Source organism: Lepidochelys olivacea (genome assembly GCF_965140295.1).
Source record: "Lepidochelys olivacea isolate rLepOli2 genome assembly, chromosome: 21".
Lineage (NCBI taxonomy): Eukaryota > Metazoa > Chordata > Testudines > Cheloniidae > Lepidochelys > Lepidochelys olivacea.
In genome coordinates, this window is record NC_140431.1 from 1138009 (window position 1) to 1160547 (window position 22539).

Genomic DNA, 22539 nt, shown 5'->3' on the forward strand with positions numbered 1-22539 from the left:
GCAGGAGAATGGGAGCGTGAGCCCCACCAAGGGGCAGCCGATCCCACCAAACTCAGCACTTTGCCTGAACCTCTCTCACCCAGGGGGTCCTGCCCGAGCAGGAAGGGCCTGATCTGCCTGGTTCTGGCTCTAGTGTTGTGTCTGCTGAGCCTCCCTCTGAAGAAGGCTGCCCTGCAGGCTCGGGCAGACGTCACCCCACTGCCTCCATGGGTCCTGGGCTCAAGATTTTCTTCAGAACAATGAGAGCAAGTTTTGGTTTTAGATGAAAGCTGAATTCAGCCACTACTGCATGCCTCGCACCTGGGGTCCAACACACGTAATCCAGCGCTAGCCAGGTGCGCCTCCAAACCACACTGCAGGGAGGCCTGCAGAACCTGTACAAACATATGGCTGACTTGCGGTGAGTGGCGCCTCCGGGATGGTACGTGGGAGTGTTACGCCACTGTTTGTTCCCCTGCTCTGTCACAGGGCTGGTCACAGCAAGCCCCTCCCACCTTAGCATGGCCTGCAGCCCAGAGAGGTGGGGAGCCAGCTGTGATGGGAAGGGCCGGTCAGTACCACCTGGCGGGACCATACCCTGCATGGGGCTACAATCTGCCTCATGTAGTGCAGGTTAGGAGCAGCCCTTAAGGCCCCAAGGATATTGCTGGGCAGCCTCAGTCTGGGCTGAGTTCAGTGCTTGTAATCCAGCTCGCAGACATCACAGGCTGATGCGGGTCTCGGTCTCCAGGAGCAGGTTCCAGTGACTCCAGCACAGACTCTGAGCAGCAGCTCTACGGGCGGCTGGCAGGGAGGGAATCAGACCCATCCTGGCGAGGTCCCTCCTTGGACACCTAAGTTCCCCAGCAGACACAGTGCTAGCTGGAAACCTTACTTGGTTTTTAATGCTCCTGCCAAGCCCCGTCTGAGAGAACACGGCACCACGTAGCCAGGGCTTTGCAGCATGCGCACCTGGAAACACCATGCTGACGCTCCGCTGGCACAAGGATCATGGGGCATGGTTAGCTGAACAACCGGAGATTATCCAGCAGTACACTCCGGCTGCTTGCAGCTGTGTGCCTTCCCAAGAACAACTGGAAGGCCAGAATGGGACAGGCTGATTATTCCAGCACCACAACAGTAGCCAGATTCTTTCAGCTTGGTTTATTTGAGTTTTGTATAAATAACACTTTTCTCCACACATTTTCAGAGCTTACCCCAGACACAGCGATTCACCAGATGCTCCTCAGGCACTAGGGAGGGAAGGTCAGTGCAGCAGCCTCCTTCTGTACAGCAAGGAGCAACCAGACAACAAAATTAGAGGGGACCCTGGGAGGGCTCACAGTGACTCTGAAGGACACACCTTTCCCTGACATCCAGCGGGTGTGTCAGAAATTGGCCTTTGCTTATCAGTGCCCCAGCAGGGGATTTGCTGGGCAGACAGCCATTCCACTGAGAACCCTCACTTCACTCGTACAGGGGATCAATGTGGGGGTGACAGCAAAGCCCTTTCGCCAGGGTACAGCCTGTCAGGGACCTCAACCCTTCCAGGCTAGGAGTCGCTCACTAAGCACCTGAAGGCTGCCATCTCCCCTGTACCCCGCCTGCTGCCAGCACAGGCACAAAGCAGCAGGCCAAACACTTGCCTAAGAAAACTACAAAGATGCCACCTGCCCAAGCAGGTACAAGTAAAGGAAATGCCCACAGAGGGTCACCTTGAGGTCAGCTGAGCTAAGCTGTTCCTAAATCCCACGCCAAGGAGAGCAAGGCTGGTTATGTCCAGCTCAGCAGAACCAAAAGGCAGCAATCGCTTCCTTCAGAATCTAGCTTAACCCAGCAAGAGAGCGAGCACGTTCTCATCTCGGCTGGCAGCATGGCTAACACTGGCAGCACTGAAAGAGCCACAGACTTTGTGACTTTTAACCCAGCGAAGGAGCCTGGAGTTTGCACACTGCCAGGGGCTGTCGTTCTGGTCTGACCAGGTGCAGACTCTCTGACATGGGCACAAGGGTCAAGGGCTGGAGGGTTTTTTTCAGTCAGAGAGAGAAGAAACAACAGTTCACAAATGAACGTAGAGAATCCAAACAATACAACAAAGGGCACCAGAGACCCAAGTCCTTGGAATTCACAGAATTCCTCCTGTCCCAGTTTGTAACACAAGAGAGCATTTACAGCTCCCACCACAAGCTGGCCCAATCAGGGTGGGATGCTGTGTCCCCCGGGAGTGCCTCCCACAAGCCTGTGATATTAGTATCTCTAAATACAGCCTCAGCGAGGCCTGAAAGCTCTTCACTTTATTGTCTCTCTTAAACAAGCTCCCAAGTCCCTAGGATAGCTTAGCACACACCAATCTGTGTCAGCAGCTAGGAATGCAAACAGCAGGGGGGAGAAGATAGGGCTCTCAAACTTCCTTCTTGTTTTGCTATCAAGCCGGAGAATGGTTCTCTTATCTCATAGGAACATGAATGCAAAGTCAGGCCTGGGAGCTCACGCCCAGCCCCCTGCAGCTCACCTCCCAGGAACCATTCCAATTCCCTTTGCCATAAGGTGCAGCGAACACAGTGTCCTCCTGGGATCTGCGTTTGCACGAGTGCCAGGGTAACGCCCCAGGACACGGACAGAATCACAGATAGTCCTTGGGAGTCATCCTCATACTGTGGCCAGTAATGACACAACAAACTTGCAATTTTAGAACGTTCAAGAAACCAATAAAAAGAGAATCTAGGAGCTGCTGCAAACTCTGCCATTGTCCTCTCAAGCTTTCAGCGTAAAGCCCCGAGCTGCACCATCTCCTGTTGGCTGGCTCAGAGCAGGCCCTGGCAGACGGCACACACTGACACAACACTTGTGAGAACAGGACCTTTGCTGCTAGCTGCACATGCGCTGGCTGTTAGGGCCCCTCCCCTCTCCTGAAATAGTATTCAATCTGCTGGTCAAAGCTCTCCGCAGAGTATTGCTTTAGGGTGTTTAATGGAGCAAGCAAATACTCCTCCGCAAGCCCACGGGCAACATGACTGCTGGCCACAGGGGGCCAACTGGCCAGGCTGCCACAGTCACCAGCTGCTCCTGGAGGAAGAAATTCCTCAGTCTGAAGGCAGGTTAAACTCTTTTTATATGAGAGGAGAGCTGCCTTCTTCTGCACGGAGGCCAGCGTTAAGGGGGCCCAGTCCCCCAGGGGAGACTGGCATGGGCTGGCATGGGAGGTGTGTTTCTTCCCTGTTCGCCAGGATAAAGAACTCGTGTGTGGCCATTCTGTGCCCTCTGTGCTGCGTTGGGACCTCCGGGCACTGGTGTCCTTGGGCGGCAGTGGCTGCCTTCTGGCAGGTGTCTGTGTATTGGGCTGTGCTGAAAAAAGCTGCCTCTGGGCACCATGCAGCTGGCATAACTCCACTTTGATTCCCTCCCTCTCCCCCCTGCAACACACAGAGCCGCCTTGCGAACAGGTGTCGGGGTCCCTAGGCTGCTCCGAGGAGTTCTGCTGGCCAATCGTCACATCCCCAAAATGCTCCAGCCAGTTTGTACCTTTCTCTGGGGATGCAAAGGAGTCCTTCCTAGGCACAGGCTGCTGGGCAGCTGTTCTCAGGGGCTCCGTGGCTCTTTGCTGCTCCCTGCTCTCTCTCAGCTGCGTGAACTTCTGCCCAGACTCTGGAATCCCGGGCTCAGGTGATGCCTTGTGGTCAGAGCTCAGGTATTTCTCCAGGTATGGCAGGCACATGTTTCTCTTGACAATTGGAACTATGGAGCAGGGCTTCAGCCACTGTACAAACTCCAGCAGCTCTGGAAAGGAGGAGTGGTCTGAATAGGGCACGAGGTGAACGCTGGGGTGAGGGATCTTCACCGGACGGCTGGTGGGGAGAATGGCAATGGTGGGGCGCTGCTGGTTCCAGCTGATCATGGCTTCCCAGCAGATTTCAGAGATGTCCACACCATGGATCCAGCCAGCCCCCTCCTCGGCAGTGAACACATCCACCAGGCCCAGCACTTTCATCTGCTCCAGTCTCTTGGGACTCACCACGATCCAGGTGTGAAACTCTAAGGCCAAGTCCGCCAAGAGCGACTCTTTGCCCAGGCTGTAGACCCCTGGGAAGGAGCAAACAAGGGGATTCAGGAACTCAGACCTAAACAGTGTTTTGCAAAGGCAGCAAGAAAGGATCATTACCAGGACGGGAGCAAAGGGCGTGGGGCCTATAGGTTACTGGGCCCAGCACCCAGCAAGAGACAGGCACTGCCCTGCCAATCTACGCTGGAGGGGGAAGGAAAACCACCACCTGCTCCACGCAGCACACCTCAAAGGAATGAAACTTAGCTACATCTGTGCTCTGAGCCAGTCCAAATGCACAACCCAGGTGCAGCGAGGTACCGTACCTCTCCCACCCCACGTCCCCTCCTAATGCGATTCCCTCCCGTCAGCCCCCAGCTCTGGAGCCAGTCCCATCCACATGCCGTGATGCCTACGCACCAATCTTGACCTGGTGATTTGGGTGGGCCCTGATCAGCTCTTTGATCTGTTGGGTGGCCTGCTGGCGGGAGGGCAGGTCGCCCAGGGGGTCACAGTTTGTGTTGTCCAAGTAGAGAACATCAATTCGTTTCTGGTTCCTTAGCACCGGTTCCTGCAGCATGGTGGGAGTGTAACGAAAGTCACCTGGCACAAGACAAAACCCCGAACACACAGAACTGTGGGAGTCCAGCCTGGTGGTCCACCCACTGCACTGCTACGGCAGAGACCTGCCTTAGATCCTCTGCCTGCCAAAGCCCCACCGCCTGCTGGCTCTAGGCCCAGGCTGCCACCTGAATGATGCAAGTTTGATCCCTGGCCTGGTGAGTGACCTGAATTTCTCCCCAAGGGGCGGTGCTGGTAGGACTCCCCTTCTGAGCCCATAAACCCTGGGACAGGAGGCAGGGCTTGGGGTGTGCAGGAAACGTCAGGGGGTGACCTGTGGTGGAAGCACAGGGCTCTGGCAAGGACCCTAGAACAAAACACACTCAGAGCTGGGCAGGAAGGCAAAGGGGGTCTTTGGGCCCTGGGGGCTCGTACCTGTGTAGAGGATGACACCAAAGGGGCCCTCAAAGAGGAACATGACTGAGCCAGGGCAGTGGTTGGCATCTATCAGGGTCACTGTCATGGTCCTTTTACCAACCTCATCAAGAGCCACCAGGTGGCTCTGCCCCACTTCCAGGGGCCAGATCCAGCGCTCCGCCACCTGGAAGGAAGCACAGGGCTGGTCAGGTGGAGGCGGCCTCTGACCTGCTCCCTCCCAACAGGAGGATGAGGCCTCCTTCCCCATTCACTTAGCTGATCAGCTGCCCTGGGGACCCAACCCCATTCCCTGGGCTATACTTTGCTATTCACCCAGGCAGTTCCCTGACCTGTGCTGCCTTTGCCTGGGCAGGAGGCCCCCTTGGCTGGCCCCAGGGGAGAGAATGCTCTGCTCCAGGAATCGGGTGCCGCAATCCGACCAGAGCGTCTCCTGAGGGACGGGTTCCATTCTCCTCAGCAAGCCGCAGGGCAGAGCTCTGCAGCCAGATCACTCTCAGTCTGACTCGCTCTTCGTTCATTACGAAAAACAATGATTCTTAAACCGCGCCTGCGGCCCCCCCCCCCCCCCCCAAAAAAAAAGCTTGGTCCCAAGACGCCCCTTCCTCATCACAGACTCCTGGGTAGCAAACACAGTAACTGTGTTTTGACCCTTCTGACGCTCGGCTTTATCCAAGGGATATGCAAACCATGGGCTTGGCCTCCCGAGCTGCAGTCTGCTCCCGTGGGCTGACTCCTACCTTCAGCCTGTGGTGCAGGATTCGCCCCGTGATGGGAGAGCAGTAGACGGGTCGGTGCCAGGTGCTGGACAACCCCACTGTGTGGTCAGAGTGCATGTGGGAGAGAAAGAACACGCGAGCATGGCTGGCTTTCCTGATGCTCCAAAAATCCACTGCAATGGGCGTGCCTGGGATGAGAGCCCCATTCATGGCCTGGGCACCTGGCTGGCAAAGGACACCGCACTGCAAAACAGAGCCACATTTCCACCATTAAAACCCCCAAGGTTGCAGTTCTGGGGCATCAGCAGAGTTTACTGGGGGCTGCGGGTCAGGAGTGAGGGGCACTGGAAGGGTGGGGGGGGCTGCGGGTCGGGAGTGAGGGGCACCAGTGGGGGTGGCTACGGGTCGGGAGTGAGGGGCACCAGTGGGGGGGGGGGTTGCGGGTCGGGAGCGAGGGGCATGGGCTGGGGGGAGGTTGCGGGGCGGCGGGGTGGATCCGGAGCGAGGGGCACAGGCGGGGGCTGGGGAAGAGGTTGCGGGCAGGGGGGAGGGCGCGGGCAGGGGGGTGGATCCGGAGTGAGGGCGGGGCGGGACCAAGGGGCGCGGGTGGTGGTTGCGGGGCGAGGGGGGTGGGGGGAGGAGGTTGGGGGTCGGGAGCGAGGGGCGGGGCGAGGGGCGCGGGCGGGAGGTTGCGGGGGGCACGGGCGGGGGGGTGGATCCGGAGTGAGGGTGGGGCGGGACCAAGGGGCGCGGGTGGTGGTTGCGGGGCGAGGAGGTTGTGGGTCGGGAGCGAGGGGCGAGGCGAGGGCGGGAGGTTGCGGGGGGCACGGGCGGGGGGGTGGATCCGGAGTGAGGGCGGGGCGGGACCAAGGGGCGCGGGTGGTGGTTGCGGGGCGAGGGGGGTGGGGGGAGGAGGTTGGGGGTCGGGAGCGAGGGGCGGGGCGAGGGGCGCGGGCGGGAGGTTGCGGGGGGCACGGGCGGGAGGGTGGATCCGGAGTGAGGGCGGGGCGGGACCAAGGGGCGCGGGTGGTGGTTGCGGGGCGAGGGGGGTGGGGGGAGGAGGTTGGGGGTCAGGAGCGAGGGGCGGGGCGAGGGGCGCAGGCGGGAGGTTGCGAGGGGCGCGGGCGGGAGGTTGCGAGGGGCGCGGGCGGGAGGGTGGATCCGGAGTGAGGGCGGGGCGGGACCAAGGGGCGCGGGTGGTGGTTGCGGGGCGAGGGGGGTGGGGGGAGGAGGTTGGGGGTCGGGAGCGAGGGGCGGGGCGAGGGGCGCGGGCGGGAGGTTGCGGGGGGCACGGGCGGGAGGGTGGATCCGGAGTGAGGGCGGGGCGGGACCAAGGGGCGCGGGAGGAGGTTGGGGGTCGGGAGCGAGGGGCGGGGCGAGGGGCGCGGGCGGGAGGTTGCGGGGGGCACGGGCGGGAGGGTGGATCCGGAGTGAGGGCGGGGCGGGACCAAGGGGCGCGGGTGGTGGATGCGAGGCGAGGGGGGTGGGGGGAGGAGGTTGGGGGTCGGGAGCGAGGGGCGGGGCGAGGGGCGCGGGCAGGAGGTTGCGGGGGGCACGGGCGGGGGGGTGGATCCGGAGTGAGGGCGGGGCGGGACCAAGGGGCGCGGGTGGTGGATGCGAGGCGAGGGGGGTGGGGGGAGGAGGTTGGGGGTCGGGAGCGAGGGGCGGGGCGAGGGGCGCAGGCGGGAGGTTGCGGGGGGCACGGGCGGGAGGGTGGATCCGGAGTGAGGGCGGGGCGGGACCAAGGGGCGCGGGTGGTGGTTGCGGGGCGAGGGGGGTGGGGGGAGGAGGTTGGGGGTCAGGAGCGAGGGGCGGGGCGAGGGGCGCGGGCGGGAGGTTGCGAGGGGCGCGGGCGGGAGGGTGGATCCGGAGTGAGGGCGGGGCGGGACCAAGGGGCGCGGGTGGTGGTTGCGGGGCGAGGGGGGTGGGGGGAGGAGGTTGGGGGTCAGGAGCGAGGGGCGGGGCGAGGGGCGCAGGCGGGAGGTTGCGAGGGGCGCGGGCGGGAGGGTGGATCCGGAGTGAGGGCGGGGCGGGACCAAGGGGCGCGGGTGGTGGTTGCGGGGCGAGGGGGGTGGGGGGAGGAGGTTGGGGGTCGGGAGCGAGGGGCGGGGCGAGGGGCGCGGGCGGGAGGTTGCGGGGGGCACGGGCGGGAGGGTGGATCCGGAGTGAGGGCGGGGCGGGACCAAGGGGCGCGGGAGGAGGTTGGGGGTCGGGAGCGAGGGGCGGGGCGAGGGGCGCGGGCGGGAGGTTGCGGGGGGCACGGGCGGGAGGGTGGATCCGGAGTGAGGGCGGGGCGGGACCAAGGGGCGCGGGTGGTGGATGCGAGGCGAGGGGGGTGGGGGGAGGAGGTTGGGGGTCGGGAGCGAGGGGCGGGGCGAGGGGCGCGGGCAGGAGGTTGCGGGGGGCACGGGCGGGGGGGTGGATCCGGAGTGAGGGCGGGGCGGGACCAAGGGGCGCGGGTGGTGGATGCGAGGCGAGGGGGGTGGGGGGAGGAGGTTGGGGGTCGGGAGCGAGGGGCGGGGCGAGGGGCGCAGGCGGGAGGTTGCGGGGGGCACGGGCGGGAGGGTGGATCCGGAGTGAGGGCGGGGCGGGACCAAGGGGCGCGGGTGGTGGTTGCGGGGCGAGGGGGGTGGGGGGAGGAGGTTGGGGGTCAGGAGCGAGGGGCGGGGCGAGGGGCGCGGGCGGGAGGTTGCGAGGGGCGCGGGCGGGAGGGTGGATCCGGAGTGAGGGCGGGGCGGGACCAAGGGGCGCGGGTGGTGGTTGCGGGGCGAGGGGGGTGGGGGGAGGAGGTTGGGGGTCAGGAGCGAGGGGCGGGGCGAGGGGCGCAGGCGGGAGGTTGCGAGGGGCGCGGGCGGGAGGGTGGATCCGGAGTGAGGGCGGGGCGGGACCAAGGGGCGCGGGTGGTGGTTGCGGGGCGAGGGGGGTGGGGGGAGGAGGTTGTGGGTCGGGAGCGAGGGGCGCGGGCGGGGTGGGGCAGGAGAGGGCGGGGCGAGGGGCGCGGGCGGGGGGGTGGATCCAGAGCGAGCCCCCAGTTCTGCCTCACCCGATCACCCTGATTGTTCCCCAACGTCCAGTTCCCGCCGGTGACTTGAGTGGCAGCGCCAGCGAGCGGCACTGCGCAAGCGCGACGTGCATCACGGTCGTAGAGCCGATTAGGCGCATGCGTTCTTTTGGTGTGGTGGGCGGGGCCGTACTGTCCGAGGACGTAGGATGTGCTGCGCATGCGTAGTGCGACGGCGGCCCTCTAGGTCGTGTTCAGGGCGCATGCGTAGTGAGAGGTGTTACCGCTCGCACGGTCGGTTTGGGGCGGGACTTCCTGCGCCGATCCGGCAGAGCCGGGTGGGGCTGTGCCTGCCAGAACAACATCACGACAGCGCGGTGCTCGGCGCGCCGGGCCCGCGGGGATGCCGCACTGGGGCACGGACGATGCCGTGGCAGAGCTGCGCCGAGCCCTGTCCAACCGCCACGCGCAGGCCGACCGGCTGCGCTTCCGCAACGTGCTGCTGCGCGTGATCCGGTACGGCCCGTGCGCGCGCCCCTGCCCTGAGCTCGGCCTCGCTCTCTGCTGCCCGCGCGGCGGGAGGGGGCGGGGCGCCAGGAGGGGGGAGCGCGCGCGGGGGGGCGCCGGAGGGGGGGGAGCGCGCGCGAGCCCCTTGCCCTGAGCACATAGAATCATAGAATATCAGGGTTGGAAGGGACCTCAGGAGGTCATCTAGTCCAGCCCCCTGCTCAAAGCAGGACCAATCCCCAATTTTTGCCCCAAATCCCTAAATGGCCCCCTCAAGGATTGAACTCACAACCCTGGGTTTAGCAGGCCAATGCTCAAACCACTGAGCTATCCCTCCCCCCTCAGCCTCGCTCTCTGCCGCCCGCGCGGTGGGAGGGGGCGGGGGGCAGAGCGCGCGGGCGCGGGGGGGGGTGGAGCGCGCGTGCGGGGCGCCGGGGGGGGGTGGAGCGCGCGAGCCCCTGCCCTGAGCTGGGCCTCGCTCTCTGCCGCCCGCGCGGTGGGAGGGGGCGGGGGGTGGAGCGCGCGTGCGGGGCGCCGGGGGGGGGGTGGAGCGCGCGAGCCCCTGCCCCGAGCTGGGCCTCGCTCTCTGCCGCCCGCGCGGTGGGAGGGGGTGGGGGGCAGAGCGCGCGGGCGCGGGGCGCCGGGGAGGGGGGGTGTGGAGCGCGCGAGCCCCTGCCCCTGCCCTGAGCTGGGCCTCGCTCTCTGCCGCCCGCGCGGTGGGAAGGGGCGGGGGGCAGAACGCGCGGGCGCGGGGCGCCGGGGAGGGGGGGTGTGGAGCGCGCGAGCCCCTGCCCTGAGCTGGGCCTCGCTCTCTGCCGCCCGCGCGGTGGGAGGGGGCAGAGGGCGCGGGGCGCCGGGGAGGGGGGGTGTGGAGCGCGCGAGCCCCTGCCCCTGAGCTCGGCCTCGCTCTCTGCCGCCCGCGCGGTGGGAGGGGCGGGGCGCGGGGGGGGGGTGTGGAGCTCGCGAGCCCCTGCCCCTGCCCTGAGCTCGGCCTCGCTCTCTGCCGCCCGCGCGGTGGGAGGGGGCGGGGCGCGGGGGGGGGTGTGGAGCTCGCGAGCCCCTGCCCTGAGCTCGGCCTCGCTCTCTGCCGCCCACGCGGTGGGAGGGGGCGGGGCGCGGGGGGGGGGTGTGGAGCTCGCGAGCCCCTGCCCCTGCCCTGAGCTCGGCCTCGCTCTCTGCCGCCCGCGCGGCGGTTGCAGGCGCATGGCGCAAGGCGCGGACGTGTCCGGGGTTTTCGCGGAGATGGTGAAGGCCGGCGCCACGCGGGACGTCGTGCAGAAGAAGCTGGTCTACTGGTACATGGGCACGTACGCGGCCCTGCAGCCCAGCCTGGCGCTGCTGGCCGTCAACACCCTGCGCAAAGACTGCTCCGACCCCAGCCCCGCCGTCCGCGGCCTCGCGCTCCGCAGCCTGTGCGGCCTCCGGTAAGGAAGCGCCTTGGCGGGGCCGGGGGCCGAGACCCTTCCTGTGGCCGCGGCTGCGGGGGCCGCGCTGGCCGGGGCGTCCCGCCCTCGGGCCCGTCACCCAGAGGCCGGGCCTGGCGGCCGCGGGGCACTCTGGCCAAGGAAGGGAGGCGGCCGCCCCTCTGGGTCGGACGCTGGGGCAGCCAGCTTTGGCGGCGGCGATTCGGGAAGGATGCGGACCAGCCGGCGGGCTTCCGGGACGGGCCACGGAGAGGACGAAAGAAAGCGCGTCTGCGAGCAGCGGTTCCCCGCCCCCGGGCCGCCCGCCGCCCCCGTGGCCCATGGCAGGTCCTGAGAACCGCAGGGCCAGCCCTGGATGCAGCCCACAGTGGCAGATAGGTTGAGCCCCGCTGGTCTGCACTGGCCCCTGAACAACAAAAGGGCTGTCATTCCGTAGCGTGGGGAAAAACAGCCACCCCGAAGGACAAAAGTTTTGCCGATGAAAAGCGTTGGTGTGAACGGCGCTTTGTCGGCAGGAGAGCTCTTTTGCGACAAAGCTACTGCCCTTTGTTGGGGGTGGAAGTTTTTTGTTGGCGGGAAAGCTCTCTCTTGCTGACAAGCAGCGGCTACGCAACTGTGTCACTAAAAGGTGCATAGCGTAGACACAGACCGAGTGTTATAGGGCGTTCCTTAAATTTATTTAAAGAAATGGGATGATTTGACCACAAACTACAAATCCCTGGAAACCAATATTTAGAAATCGGTTCTTCAGTTTAGCACACAAAGATATAAGAAGATCCAGTGTTTGGAAGGTGAATCTTGACTAATTCAACTAAAAGTAAGGAGTAAATTCTTAACATTGAAGGTGATTAACAATTGGGACAATTTACCAAAGGTTATGATGGATTCTCCACTGGCAACTTTTAAATCAAGATGAGATGGTTTTCTAGATATTCTCTGGGCCAAATGAAAATTAATTCAGGATCATTCTGTGGCCTGTGTTATGCAGTGAGTTAGCCTAGATTATCGCAGTGATCCCTTCTGGCTTTCTAATGTACTCATCTGAATAGCAGTGCCTGGGCATTCTAAACACACAGGATGGGGACTCAGGACTTCAAAAATGACAGAAATACCTTGAGTGTTTTCTTTATGCTGTGTAATTATTTCAAAAGATGCAAAAGAGATGTGCACAGAATGGGAAATGGTTACCGGTATGTAGGGGAATTATTGGAAGAGAACAGCAAGGAAAGCCCTTGGTTTGTAAAAGTGGTTGCTGTAGATGGGGGAGCACCATAGGATATCTTGAGGAATTTTGGATGAATCTAGCATGATACATACTTATTCATAGGATGCCTGGCATACAGGAGTACATCCAGCAGCCCATTCTGAATGGCCTGCGAGACAAAGCGTCCTATGTGAGGAGAGTAGCTGTTCTTGGCTGTGCAAAGATGCAGAAACTCCAAGGTGACACCGAAGTGGGTAAGTAGTCAGATTTTGCACTTGAGGAAGGGGGGGTATGGTCATACTTTGTCCTAGAGCATTCATTACTAGATAAGATACATACAACTCATTTAGATGCTGCTCTTTAGAGTCAAGGCTCCCTGTTTGGCCCGGATTCACTTGGTTGTGCGTTGGCATAGGAGTGGAGGGAAGGGGAAAGGAGGGAGGGCAGCCTGTGAACATAAGGCAAATCCCTAATGGAATCTGCTTCTTGGGCATTTGAGATCTGGCAGGGTGAGTTTCCACAGAGGAATGCTCCTTTTATATCTGCTTCCTCACTGGGCTGGAACTCTTCCTTTCCTGCTTCTTTTTCTGTGGTATGTGTGAGCCTCTTCCTCTAGCACCTGACTGCCACCCGTGCAGTGATATTGTGTAGAGAGGGCTCTTTAGAGAATACCTATGCCATACTGTAATGTTACTGGAAAGTCAAGGGTGTTTGTAGTTTGTTGGTAACAATTCTTCCCTCCCAGGCCCTGTGTCGTGGTCCCCATATTCCTGAGGCTGCTCGTGGACGGTGACTGTCTTGCCTGAATGGATGCAGTGCCTCTGAGTCTCTGATGATCTAAGTGCCTTTGTGTCTCTGCAGATGGTGTGCTGGTGAATGAGCTATACAGTTTGCTTCGTGACCAAGATCCCATTGTAGTGGTGAATTGTCTGAGGGCTCTAGAAGAGATTCTGAGGCGGGAAGGAGGAGTTGTCATCAACAAGCCCATAGCCCACCACCTTCTCAAAAGGTCTGCTCTCTGTGTGAGAAGCTGGAAGCTTCACTCTAGTGAAATCCCCTTCTGTTCTGTATGTCAGCAGAGCAGATGTCACAGTTCCTGGCAGAGCTGAGAGGAGGCTTTGGAAATAAATTCCAGTGGTGTAAGTCGTTCTCTCGCCCACAAATTATAGGAGAGTGCCAGATTAACCTCACTGTCACATGTGAAATATGAGGCCTTCCCAGTGATGCAGAGAACCAACCTGAGATTCCAGGAGAAATATGTAACCAACTATTGGTTTATTTAGATTTACAAGTTGTATCCTAGCTTATCTATAACTTTTTTCTTCCCTAACAACAGCTGGGGCATATCAGTGTAGGACCAGCTGTTCTAGCCTGTCTGTCCCACTGCATCCCAATATGTGTAATGTGGCAGGGATGGTGTCCAGTGTCTGAAGGAATCAGCTTCTCTTCAGACAGGTCTGGGTTGGTTTGGTCAAGGGAATGGCATCCTTTCTCTGTTGCTCAAGCCATGCACCTTCTCAGTGTTTCTCTCTGGTTTAGTGCTTGAGGGCAGGTGTGAGTGACTGAGACAGAGTTCAGCTTCAATGTGCATGTGAACTGATTGGTTCCCTTGAGAGAGAACGCTGGTACAAACCTGGCAACTGGTGGGTGTACTGAAACCATACAAAGCGCAACAGCTGCAGGCTCTACCCTGGAATGATCCTTGTGTAGTGCTGCATATTTTGTGACCTGTTTACCGTGATACTTTTCTTGGCAGAATGTCTGACTTAGACCAGTGGGGACAGAGTGAGGTGCTGGCCTTCCTGCTGCGCTACAAACCCCGCAGTGAGGAAGAACTCTTCGACATCCTCAGCTTACTAGACGGGTCCCTCAAGAGCAGCAGCCCCAGTGTTGTGATGGCAGCCACCAAACTCTTTCTGGTGTTGGCCAAGGACTTCCCACAGGTACAGACAGATGTACTAGTTAGAGTGAAGGGGCCACTGCTGGCGGCCTGCAGCTCCGAGAGCCGGGAGCTCTGCTTCGCTGCCCTGTGTCATGTGCGCCAGATCCTGGGAAGCCTGCCTGGCCACTTTAGCAGCTATTACAAGAAGTTCTTCTGTTCCTACTCGGAGCCCCATTATATCAAATCCCAGAAGATGGAGGTGCTGTGTGAGCTGGTGAATGATGAGAATGTGCAGCAGGTGCTGGAGGAGCTGAAGAGTTACTGCACTGATGTGTCAGCTGAGCTTGCCCAGGGGGCCATCTTCGCCATAGGTAAGAGCTCTGCTTTTGCTTCAGAAACACCTGGGGGTTGTCTCTGAAATCTCTCAAATAGGTCTTTCTCCACTGAAACAAGCCTAGGCCAGTGACGAAAGAGCACTCGGGGTCAGAGCCGTCCCGGTGTGCTGCACCCCGGGCTGAGCCAGATCCCCAGAAATACGAATGCGTTCCTGAGCCTGTGCTGTGCTGAGCATTTCACAATTGCTCTGCCTGGGCGGGGTGCTCGCAAGCCATAGGCTCCTGGTAGGCTGTGCTTCGCTGATGTGCACATGAGGGGACTTTACCCAACCACCCATCTTATTAGTGAGCATGAAAACGTGGAATTGTAATGAACCTGTGGGGTGGATGGGTGGGCTCTAAATTTCTGGGTAGTGCTAGGGGGGCAGAGTTAAAGTTGTTTGGGATCCCTAATGTTGCATTTAAAATATCTGTTTTTTATTTGTGAATGGATTTTTCCCTTAGGTGTATGTTAGCCGACGGCCAAGGATGTTTGGTGAGGTGCCAGCTATGCCCGTTTATACCATCCGTGACTTTAACCGCTAGGACACACTGTCCCTTCGCGGCGGGCAGCCCGGGCTAGGCTGACGGATGCCCCAAGGTCCTAACCACCCGTGACTTTAACTGCTAGAGCTCAGAGCTCCTTCGCAGCGGGCAGTCAATACTGACTGACAGGTGCCCCAATGGCAGCACTAAGAGCCTCTCCACACCCGTGACTTTAACTGCTAGAGCTCAGAGCTCCTTCGCAGCGGGCAGCCAGGATTGACTGACAGGTGCCCCAAGAGTTTGCCCCGTGGAGACGGCACAACTCAACGCTAGGCTCTTAGTACTCTCACCTAATGGCCAGGCTTTAGAGCCAAAACGGCTGAGGTTCTTTAATTGTGTTGGCTGCTTTACAGTAAACCAGAGAAAACAAGTCAGGCTTATGCATAAATGGTTACCAAAATTTATTAAGCTAGATTCTAATCATGTGGTTACAAAATTGCTAGTGCTTACTTATTTAAATGTAGAGATGTTACACATACAAACAAGTTACAAAACTGAAGCCACAATCCCAAAGAAAGAAAACAAAGTATAGAGCTCTATTTCAAAATATGTGTACACTAAAGATAGGAGATCAGGTGTGGGTGCTTCTTACCCTCCTTGCATCTCTCGATTCCAGCGGTGCCAAGCCAGGATCGGTCACTCAATTCTGCGGAAAGACGAATAAGGGACAAGGCGTAGGGACCCTCTTAGCTGCAGAAGCCTTGGGAGGCTGTCACTTATCTGACCAGCAGATAGATAGTGAAAAGCACTCAAAAATCATGGTGCTGTAGGTCCCCTACTTATACCTCTGTACTCCTTTATTCTCTTTCTCCTTTCTTATGCCAAATTGAGGCTGGTCTGTCCGGGTGACGCCAGCTTTCGCAAGAGTAGTTTACACTTGCAAAGGAGAGAAACAATAAGTGTCGACTACTGGACATTTCTTTTATCAGGGTAAATATTTTCCCAACTAGGATGTTGGTGTGTGTGCATCACGCTATTTAGTTGGGGCTAAGAGCCATGTCTGTCACAGGGCCTCTGCCTGCTGTGAGCTTAATCGTTGTATCTGTTCCCAGAGGCACATTGTAGCAGCACACCTGTGCTTTCACAGCTTCAAAGGCTGTGCTGGAATATATGTTAAGTGCCCTGTTCCTGCTTCCTCCTGTGTTTCCAGCAATGCTGGTCTGAGAGGGGGGGGCTGGCTGTCTGGCTACAGTGTACCAGGCTTTCTCTCATTCGTGTGTGTGCTGAGGGAACTAGAGGACTTTCCTTAGGATTTTTTTTCATTTTTTTGGCTGTAGTGAGTGGTATCACAGAAGATTAGGGTTGGAAGAAACCTCAGGAGGTATCTAGTCCAACCCCCTGCTCAAAGCAGGACCAACCTGTAGATTGTTTCTCTGCCGTAATAGCAGGCTAACAGGTGTTTTCAGATGAGGTAAAATATCACTCTAACATGACTTTGTGGTGGATGGTGTAGGCATGCCTGTCTGTTTCTCTGACCAAAGCTTGCCTTGTTCCCCTTGGTGCCTCCTCAGGCAGCATTGCCAGGACGTACACGGAGCAGTGTGTGGGGATTCTAACGGAGCTCCTAGGGCTTAAGCAAGAACATATCACTTCAGGTAAGGATTTGCTTGTGGCTGAGTTCTCGGGTTTGCCTGCTTCACACTTCCAGGAAATGGCCTCACCACCAAAACATCTAGTTTTGGTAGAGTTATGTAACTCTGGGCCGGGATTTGGGAAATCCCTGTCCAGGTGACCGCAAGATGATCATGTGTGGCTTCTAACCTGGTTGGCATCTTCCTTGTCTGGACTTTATAACTTCTCCCATCTTAGCTACCTTCCTTGTGCTTAAGCGGGGACTGGACACAGCCCCATCCACCGTGTGATATGGACTGAATCTGCTAGCTCAAGGAGTGAGGGACTGTACTGAGATTTTAATGGCTCTTTTATAAAGGTCAAGTTGGTTGAAAGTTCTGACTTTGAAGTTGTTTCCCACTGACTGCTTTAGTCTCTGCCACTTTTGTAATTTCAGTCACTGATGTAACTGACTCTGCTGTCTCTGATTTTCCTGCTGCTTTCAGATCTAACATAATTTACTATTTCTCGCTTTACTATCTCTCGCTTCTTTTGAATAATTTTGTTCCACTTTTTATGGGCTTTCAAAATCGCAGGTTTTTACAGTCGCAAATACATTCTGAAAATTAATTCATTTGGTAAGTTTTATAAGTTGGCAGCAGTTGCTGTAGAGTGCTGATGAGACTCACCTTAAATCACTGTCACTGTGAGACAGTCAGTCAGTCTGCCTTCTCAAGGAGAGGGGATGGCTGGGGAAGATTGCTTCACTGCAGCCAAAGAAGCAATCTTTGCCATTTAAACATTCAATTTTGGATGGGGGAAACAAAGGCTTTACATTTACTATGGCAACCCCCAGTGTTGTGAGGCTTTGGAGAAAAGTGCTCCAAATAGCATGAATGAGTGCTGCACTGACCTGGCTCACTCCGAATCGGACAGACCTGATAGGTGGTGAATTATTCTCTTGGGTGGTGACTTTAAAAAGCTGCTGTTACATGCTTAGCATTCTGTTCCACTGCAGCTGTGGTGCAGGCTTTTCGGGATCTGGTGTGGCTGTGTCCCCAGTGCACTGAGGCTGTGTGCCAGGCTCTGCCCAGCTGTGAGGAGGCCATGCAGGACAGCGAGGTAGGGAGGCTTCATGCAGTTAACCAAATGGCGATCCTTCTCCTGTCATGTAGAACTCTGATAAACAGAGCCAGCTTTGCTTGGAGTGGCCAAACAAGTATTTGAAGGGTGTGAGCACCACGGAGGGAGAGGAATCATTTGGGGTGGGATGAGGGAGTATGCCTTTGTTCAGTTACGTCCCATCCCTCCTAGTCAAATTCAGGCTGAATCTCAAGAGCATCTGGATGATGGGAGCTCCTAGGCTGTAGAAGAACTTCTCAATGGGGTGCAGGGGAGCTCTGGCCTTTGAATCTGTGAGCACCTGCTGCTTGGCAGTTTAGAGCAGCGCTGTTTGCAGGCCCCTCCTTGGTACGGTGATGTCAGCCCAGTTGTCTGTACGTGGCCCCTTTTGGGCTAGGACAACGGAGATCCCACCACTTCCCTTAACCTCAGATAACCACGGTATTTAAGGCATACAGAAATGTGGTCTGGGGAACTAGCCTGAGAGCTAGGACTCTAGAATTCTATTCCAGCTCTGACATGGAATCATGCTATTGCCTGGGCATGTCCCATCTCCTCTCTGCTGTGGTTCACCGGTCTGTAAAAGGGTATTACAATAGTCCTGCTTCACAGGACTTGTGAGGCGGTTGGTTCGCGCTGGTCCAGTGCTTTGGAGAGGAAAAGCCTGGTATTAAGTGCTGGGTGTTCCTTTGTTTGTATAGGGAGACTCTTGTCTTGAATACTCCTCTCCCCAATTAACAGTTTTGAGCTGAGAGGCATCCTGGTGAGCTGCCGGCAGGGGTTCCCAGTCCACCTGATGCTCCAGTGGTGGAGAGATTCTTCTCAGGGGTACCCAGAGTTATGAGGCACCTCACTACTTCCTGCCCTTAGCGTGAGGAAGTCTTGTCAGTGCCTGCTGCACCAGTCTCCCGTAATACAAACACTGCCATCCAGGTGTCCGCAGGCATTGCACTCTCTCTATAGGTTAGCAATAGGCATGTACCAACCCCTGAGTCCTCCAAGCACCCTTCTGGACTAACCAGCTCCTGTTCCCCTGAACATTCACAGAACTTAGCTTTGCTACTCCCAAAAGAACAGTGTGCAACTGCTTCCACAGGATTCAACTCAGGATCCCCATTCCACTTAACACACAGCACTTAAATAGATTTATAGTGAAAACAATAACTTTATCAAAGAGCAGAGGTTCAAATGATAGTAAATAAAAATATTAGAAACAGATGGTTACATGTAAAGGAAAATCATAACATGATGTGCCTTTTAGAGCCAAAACTTAACTCACAAGACGTTCCCCGTCTCCTACAGGATAGCTTACTCCATGTCCTTTTCTCAGTGTTTTTAGCCAGGATGGCTGAGATCCCCTTTCATAACTTCAGTCTTACTAGCCACATGTCTTCAGAGATTGAAGGATGCCAGGATGTTTCTGTGGAGCCCCAGATATTCCAGACCAGACCTTTGATCTTTACCTGAAAATAGGTTTCTACCCCTCCCACAGCTGTTCCTATTAATTTCCTTCAGAAGTCTTTGCAAGCTCTTCTTTAGCGTTTGATTTAATATGTTAAACTTCTGTTGTAAGACCCACGGTACACAATGGTCCACCAGGTCTCCCATCTCCTGTCTGGAGAAATTTCTCTCAAGGCACAGTATCTTTGAGTGACCTGCCTTTACCTACAAAACCTAGAGAACATAATTTTCAGCACATATACATAACTCCTCATGCTTTCCTTACATACATCTCGCAATGATTATGGCCACCACATGACCCCTTTTGGTGAACCTAGGCGATCCCTGTACTCCTATGTACCCCAGTGCCTTCTGCCAGTTGGTGTCAAAGGTACTTGGTCACAGATTGCACTAGAAGTGCAGTGTGGAGTGGCTTGGCTCTGAGTAACTGGTGTTGTTGTTTGACTCCCCAGGGCAAGCAAGCGCTGATCTGGCTCCTGGGAGTGCATGGGGAGAGAGTTCCCAGTGCTCCCTATGTTCTGGAGGACTTTGTAGAGAATGTGAGATCGGAGACATTTCCAGCAGTGAAGATGGAGTTGCTGACAGCTTTGGTCAGACTCTTCCTGTTTCGTCCTGCTGAATGCCAGGACATACTCGGGCGACTGCTCTATTACTGCATAGGTGGGTACATCTTGCTGAGACTCTCATGCCTGCAGCCCTGTGTTAAATTTGTCAGGGCACCTGCTGTATTACTGCATAGGTGGGTGTGTCCCTGCTGGGGACTCGCGCGCACACTGCAGTGACAGATGGAGAATTTTGTGGTAGAAACTCCTCAGCTCTAAGATCCGGACTAGTTTTAAAATAAGTTTTTGAAATCCTTCTATGTGGACGCAAATGCAGAATCTAGCCCTCTTCCTGTCTGCCTCTTTGCCCTTGCCCCTATTTACCACCTAGCTGCTGCTACTCCTGCTGCTGTTTGGCCCCTAGCTCTGCAAAGTGGTAGAGGAAATGGACAGCACTCAGGATACAGGTGTGAGCCTGCTGGTATGTACCAGCTAAGGGTTGTCCATTGACGTCTGATCTATGAGTTCTAGCATGCCCTGAGTGAGCGTGTGTGTGTTCGTTTTTCCAGAGGAAGAGACTGATATGGTGGTACGGGACCGGGGGCTGTTCTACTATCGTCTCTTACAAGCTGGCGTGGAAGAAGCGAAGCGGGTGCTGTGCAGCCCCAAGTCTGATCCCTCTCTGGGACTCCTGGAGGATCAGGCTGAGCGACCTGTGAACAAATGGGCTTCAGAGTTTAACACGTTGGTGCCCGTATATGGGAAAGCATGCTGGGCAATTGTCACTGCTAACTGGGCAATGGAGCCTCGCTGTGGAGGCTTTCACTGTGCTGCTCCCATGACTGCAGGAACAGGTAGTCACACATTCAGCTAGAAAAATACCTTCCCCCATTGATAAATCTTCCTATGTTTGATCCTCTGGGAGGATCCCAGGTTTTAGCACTGAAGCCTTGAGTACAAAAGGCTCTTATGGGGTCTGAGCCTTTCACTTAACACTTGGCTGACCACAGTGTGCTCACCCTGGTGGAATATTGGAGGCATTACACTTCCCGGGTTTCTGTTGCTGATAGGTCTTGGTGATACTGTGGGCAGCATTCCCAGTGCCGTTTCTCACCCTGTTCCATATTTGATTTCAGAATCACTGATTTCAGAAGGGAATAAGGAAGTTCTCCAGGTTCATTCCGACTCAGCTGGCTTGACTTTAATCCCTAAGGCACACCTGACTGCGGAGCAGTTTGAGAAGACCTGGCTGAGTTTGGACGTGAACTGCCAGCAGGCTCTGCCCTGGCGTGGAGCTGCTCACCCAGACACCATACAGACTGCACTTCAGGTTGTCCACATCCAGACTATTGCTATGAGCAAAGCTGGTGCCCAGCCATGGAAGGCCTATCTCAGTGCCCAGGATGAGTCTGGTTGTCTCTTCCTAACAGAACTGGTGCTTGAGACCGAGAACTCAGAGATGCAGGTTTCAGTGAAGCAGAGTGAGGAGAGGACTGAGGCGCTGCAATACTTTATCTCAGTGTTAAGGACTGTAATGGGGACAGTCCTAGGGCTGAAATCCTGATTCCTCTAGGCCCTGCTCAGAGCAGGCTCACTCGGGGAGTAGGGAAGATCTTTTCGACAGCTCAGAGTGGTGTTACTGAAGTTAAATTGCTCTTCTTCTAAACTGTTTGTAAGAGCCTCGAACAGCTCCTGATCTGCCTTAGAGGTGCCTTTAGTGCCAGTGGGAATAGTGTGTGGCCCAGCTTATGATGTGAGTGTAGCTAGTTTCTTCACATACTGCATTATAACAGGTGCATGGGAGAGATTCAAAATACATCAAGATCTCACAACTCTGGAGGCTGGGGGATGGATCATCAGTATGGTGCTTTTGATGTGGTCACTGAAGCAGGAGCAACTCCAGTGCTAGTTACATGAGTAAGAGAGAGATTAAATATTGGCATCAGATCTCTCGAGAGAGCTTTGGGAATGGAGTGAGCTGATAGCTGACTAGGAATTGTGACTGAGTCGTACTTCCTCAGGACCAGAAACAAACAAGTCAGGGTGGGCACAGCCCCAGGTTTAGTTAGAATTATGGGTAACCAGTGAAAAGCATTTTTGAGAATTTGACCCTGGAGTTGCTTCTCTTGTGTTAAGAGGTGCAGAGAGGGCAGAATAACTCCTTGGCTCTGTTTCGGGGAGAATTTTCCAGTGCTTGGTTTGGTTCTCTTCTCAAGGGATTTAATCTGTCCATCGGTGGATGCAATTCTGTGGGGAGCGTCCCTTCGGGGTTAGGAGCTCTGCTTTAAAGGGATTTGACGTAGGGGAGAGCACCTGTTTTCTAAAAATCAGGATTTTTTATTTAAAAAAAACCTAATGTATTTTCTAACTGAAATACATCATTGCAGAGGAAGAATTTGCCTCTCTGAAGTCTCACCTCAGCTTTTAGGTTCTGTGGTGATGGAACTATAAGAACACCTGAGAGTGAGTGAGTTCTCCTAAGGCCACAGTGGGCATGAATTAATACGGCACAGCCTGACTAGGTCACTGGGCCAGCTGACTCTTTACTGCTCACACTAATCTTTGCACCGTTGCAGTTGACATAGCTAACTTATATATTTACAAGAGGAATATTTTGTTTTGTTTTGTTTTGTTTTTTAAACCAGGTTTTACCCAAACTTGTTGCTTTTTTAACTAGGACGGTTATGTAAAGTGCTCTGTCCAGCAGTGTGGTGTATCATGTTCCTGGTTTTATTGCTGCAGCTTTCATTCACCGTATTCTTTACGTTCCTCTGCTTTGGTCAGTTATTAATTTCCCACTAGATCCATGTGGGGCAGCTTGTCAGTTCTGGATATTTCTCACAGCCATGCATAGCCTTGTGTTTCAGTATTGTTTTTTCTTTTTCCCTCCCCTTTTCTGGCTTTCCTTGTTCACTATTCTCATGTTTCTACTAAGGTAAGGTATATTCTGTCTACTCTTTATTTTTTTAGATGTTTATCTCCGTGGATTTCTTATAGTTGTCCTTGGCCAACTCCGGGTCAGGCTTTTTCTCTTAAACCTTCACTTGTTTTTTTTCCTTTTTGTCTGATCTGTTTGAGTAAAGCACCAAGTTACAATGATGTCCTAACTGCCCAGCGTGATTGTTATTGGAATTGAATTAAGCATTCTCACCTGTTCAATTTATTGAAAACATGCATTTTTTAAGCTCGAAA

At 56.4% G+C, this 22539-nt stretch overlaps 2 protein-coding genes across 5 annotated transcripts; one reads left to right on the forward strand and one right to left on the reverse strand.

Annotated features, from left to right (window-relative positions):
* Positions 1-1128: 1128 nt before the first annotated feature.
* Positions 1129-8960, reverse strand: DCLRE1B (DNA cross-link repair 1B). 3 transcript variants are annotated; one of them, XM_084610871.1, is made up of 6 exons: positions 8777-8960; positions 5755-5976; positions 5015-5180; positions 4439-4621; positions 3502-4059; positions 1129-1265 (listed from the first exon to the last, which is right to left on the reverse strand). In XM_084610871.1, the coding sequence occupies exons 1-6, from the start codon at positions 8954-8956 to the stop codon at positions 1186-1188; spliced, it is 1389 nt and encodes a 462-aa protein (XP_084466997.1). In that variant the 5' UTR covers positions 8957-8960; the 3' UTR covers positions 1129-1185. The 3 variants fall into 3 exon arrangements, with proteins under 3 accessions (XP_084466997.1, XP_084466996.1, XP_084466995.1); XM_084610870.1 differs by having other exon boundaries at positions 1129-4059; positions 4439-4589; positions 5118-5180; XM_084610869.1 differs by having other exon boundaries at positions 1129-4059.
* Positions 8961-9115: 155 nt separating this feature from the next.
* On the forward strand, positions 9116-22446 carry AP4B1 (adaptor related protein complex 4 subunit beta 1). Of its 2 annotated transcripts, XM_084610867.1 has the most exons (10): positions 9116-9250; positions 10441-10665; positions 11993-12123; positions 12731-12878; positions 13626-14122; positions 16183-16266; positions 17241-17344; positions 19258-19465; positions 19917-20201; positions 20484-22446. In XM_084610867.1, the coding sequence occupies exons 1-10, from the start codon at positions 9138-9140 to the stop codon at positions 20909-20911; spliced, it is 2223 nt and encodes a 740-aa protein (XP_084466993.1). In that variant the 5' UTR covers positions 9116-9137; the 3' UTR covers positions 20912-22446. The 2 variants fall into 2 exon arrangements, with proteins under 2 accessions (XP_084466993.1, XP_084466994.1); XM_084610868.1 differs by lacking the exons at positions 9116-9250; positions 10441-10665 and adding an exon at positions 10696-11482.
* Positions 22447-22539: the final 93 nt, after the last annotated feature.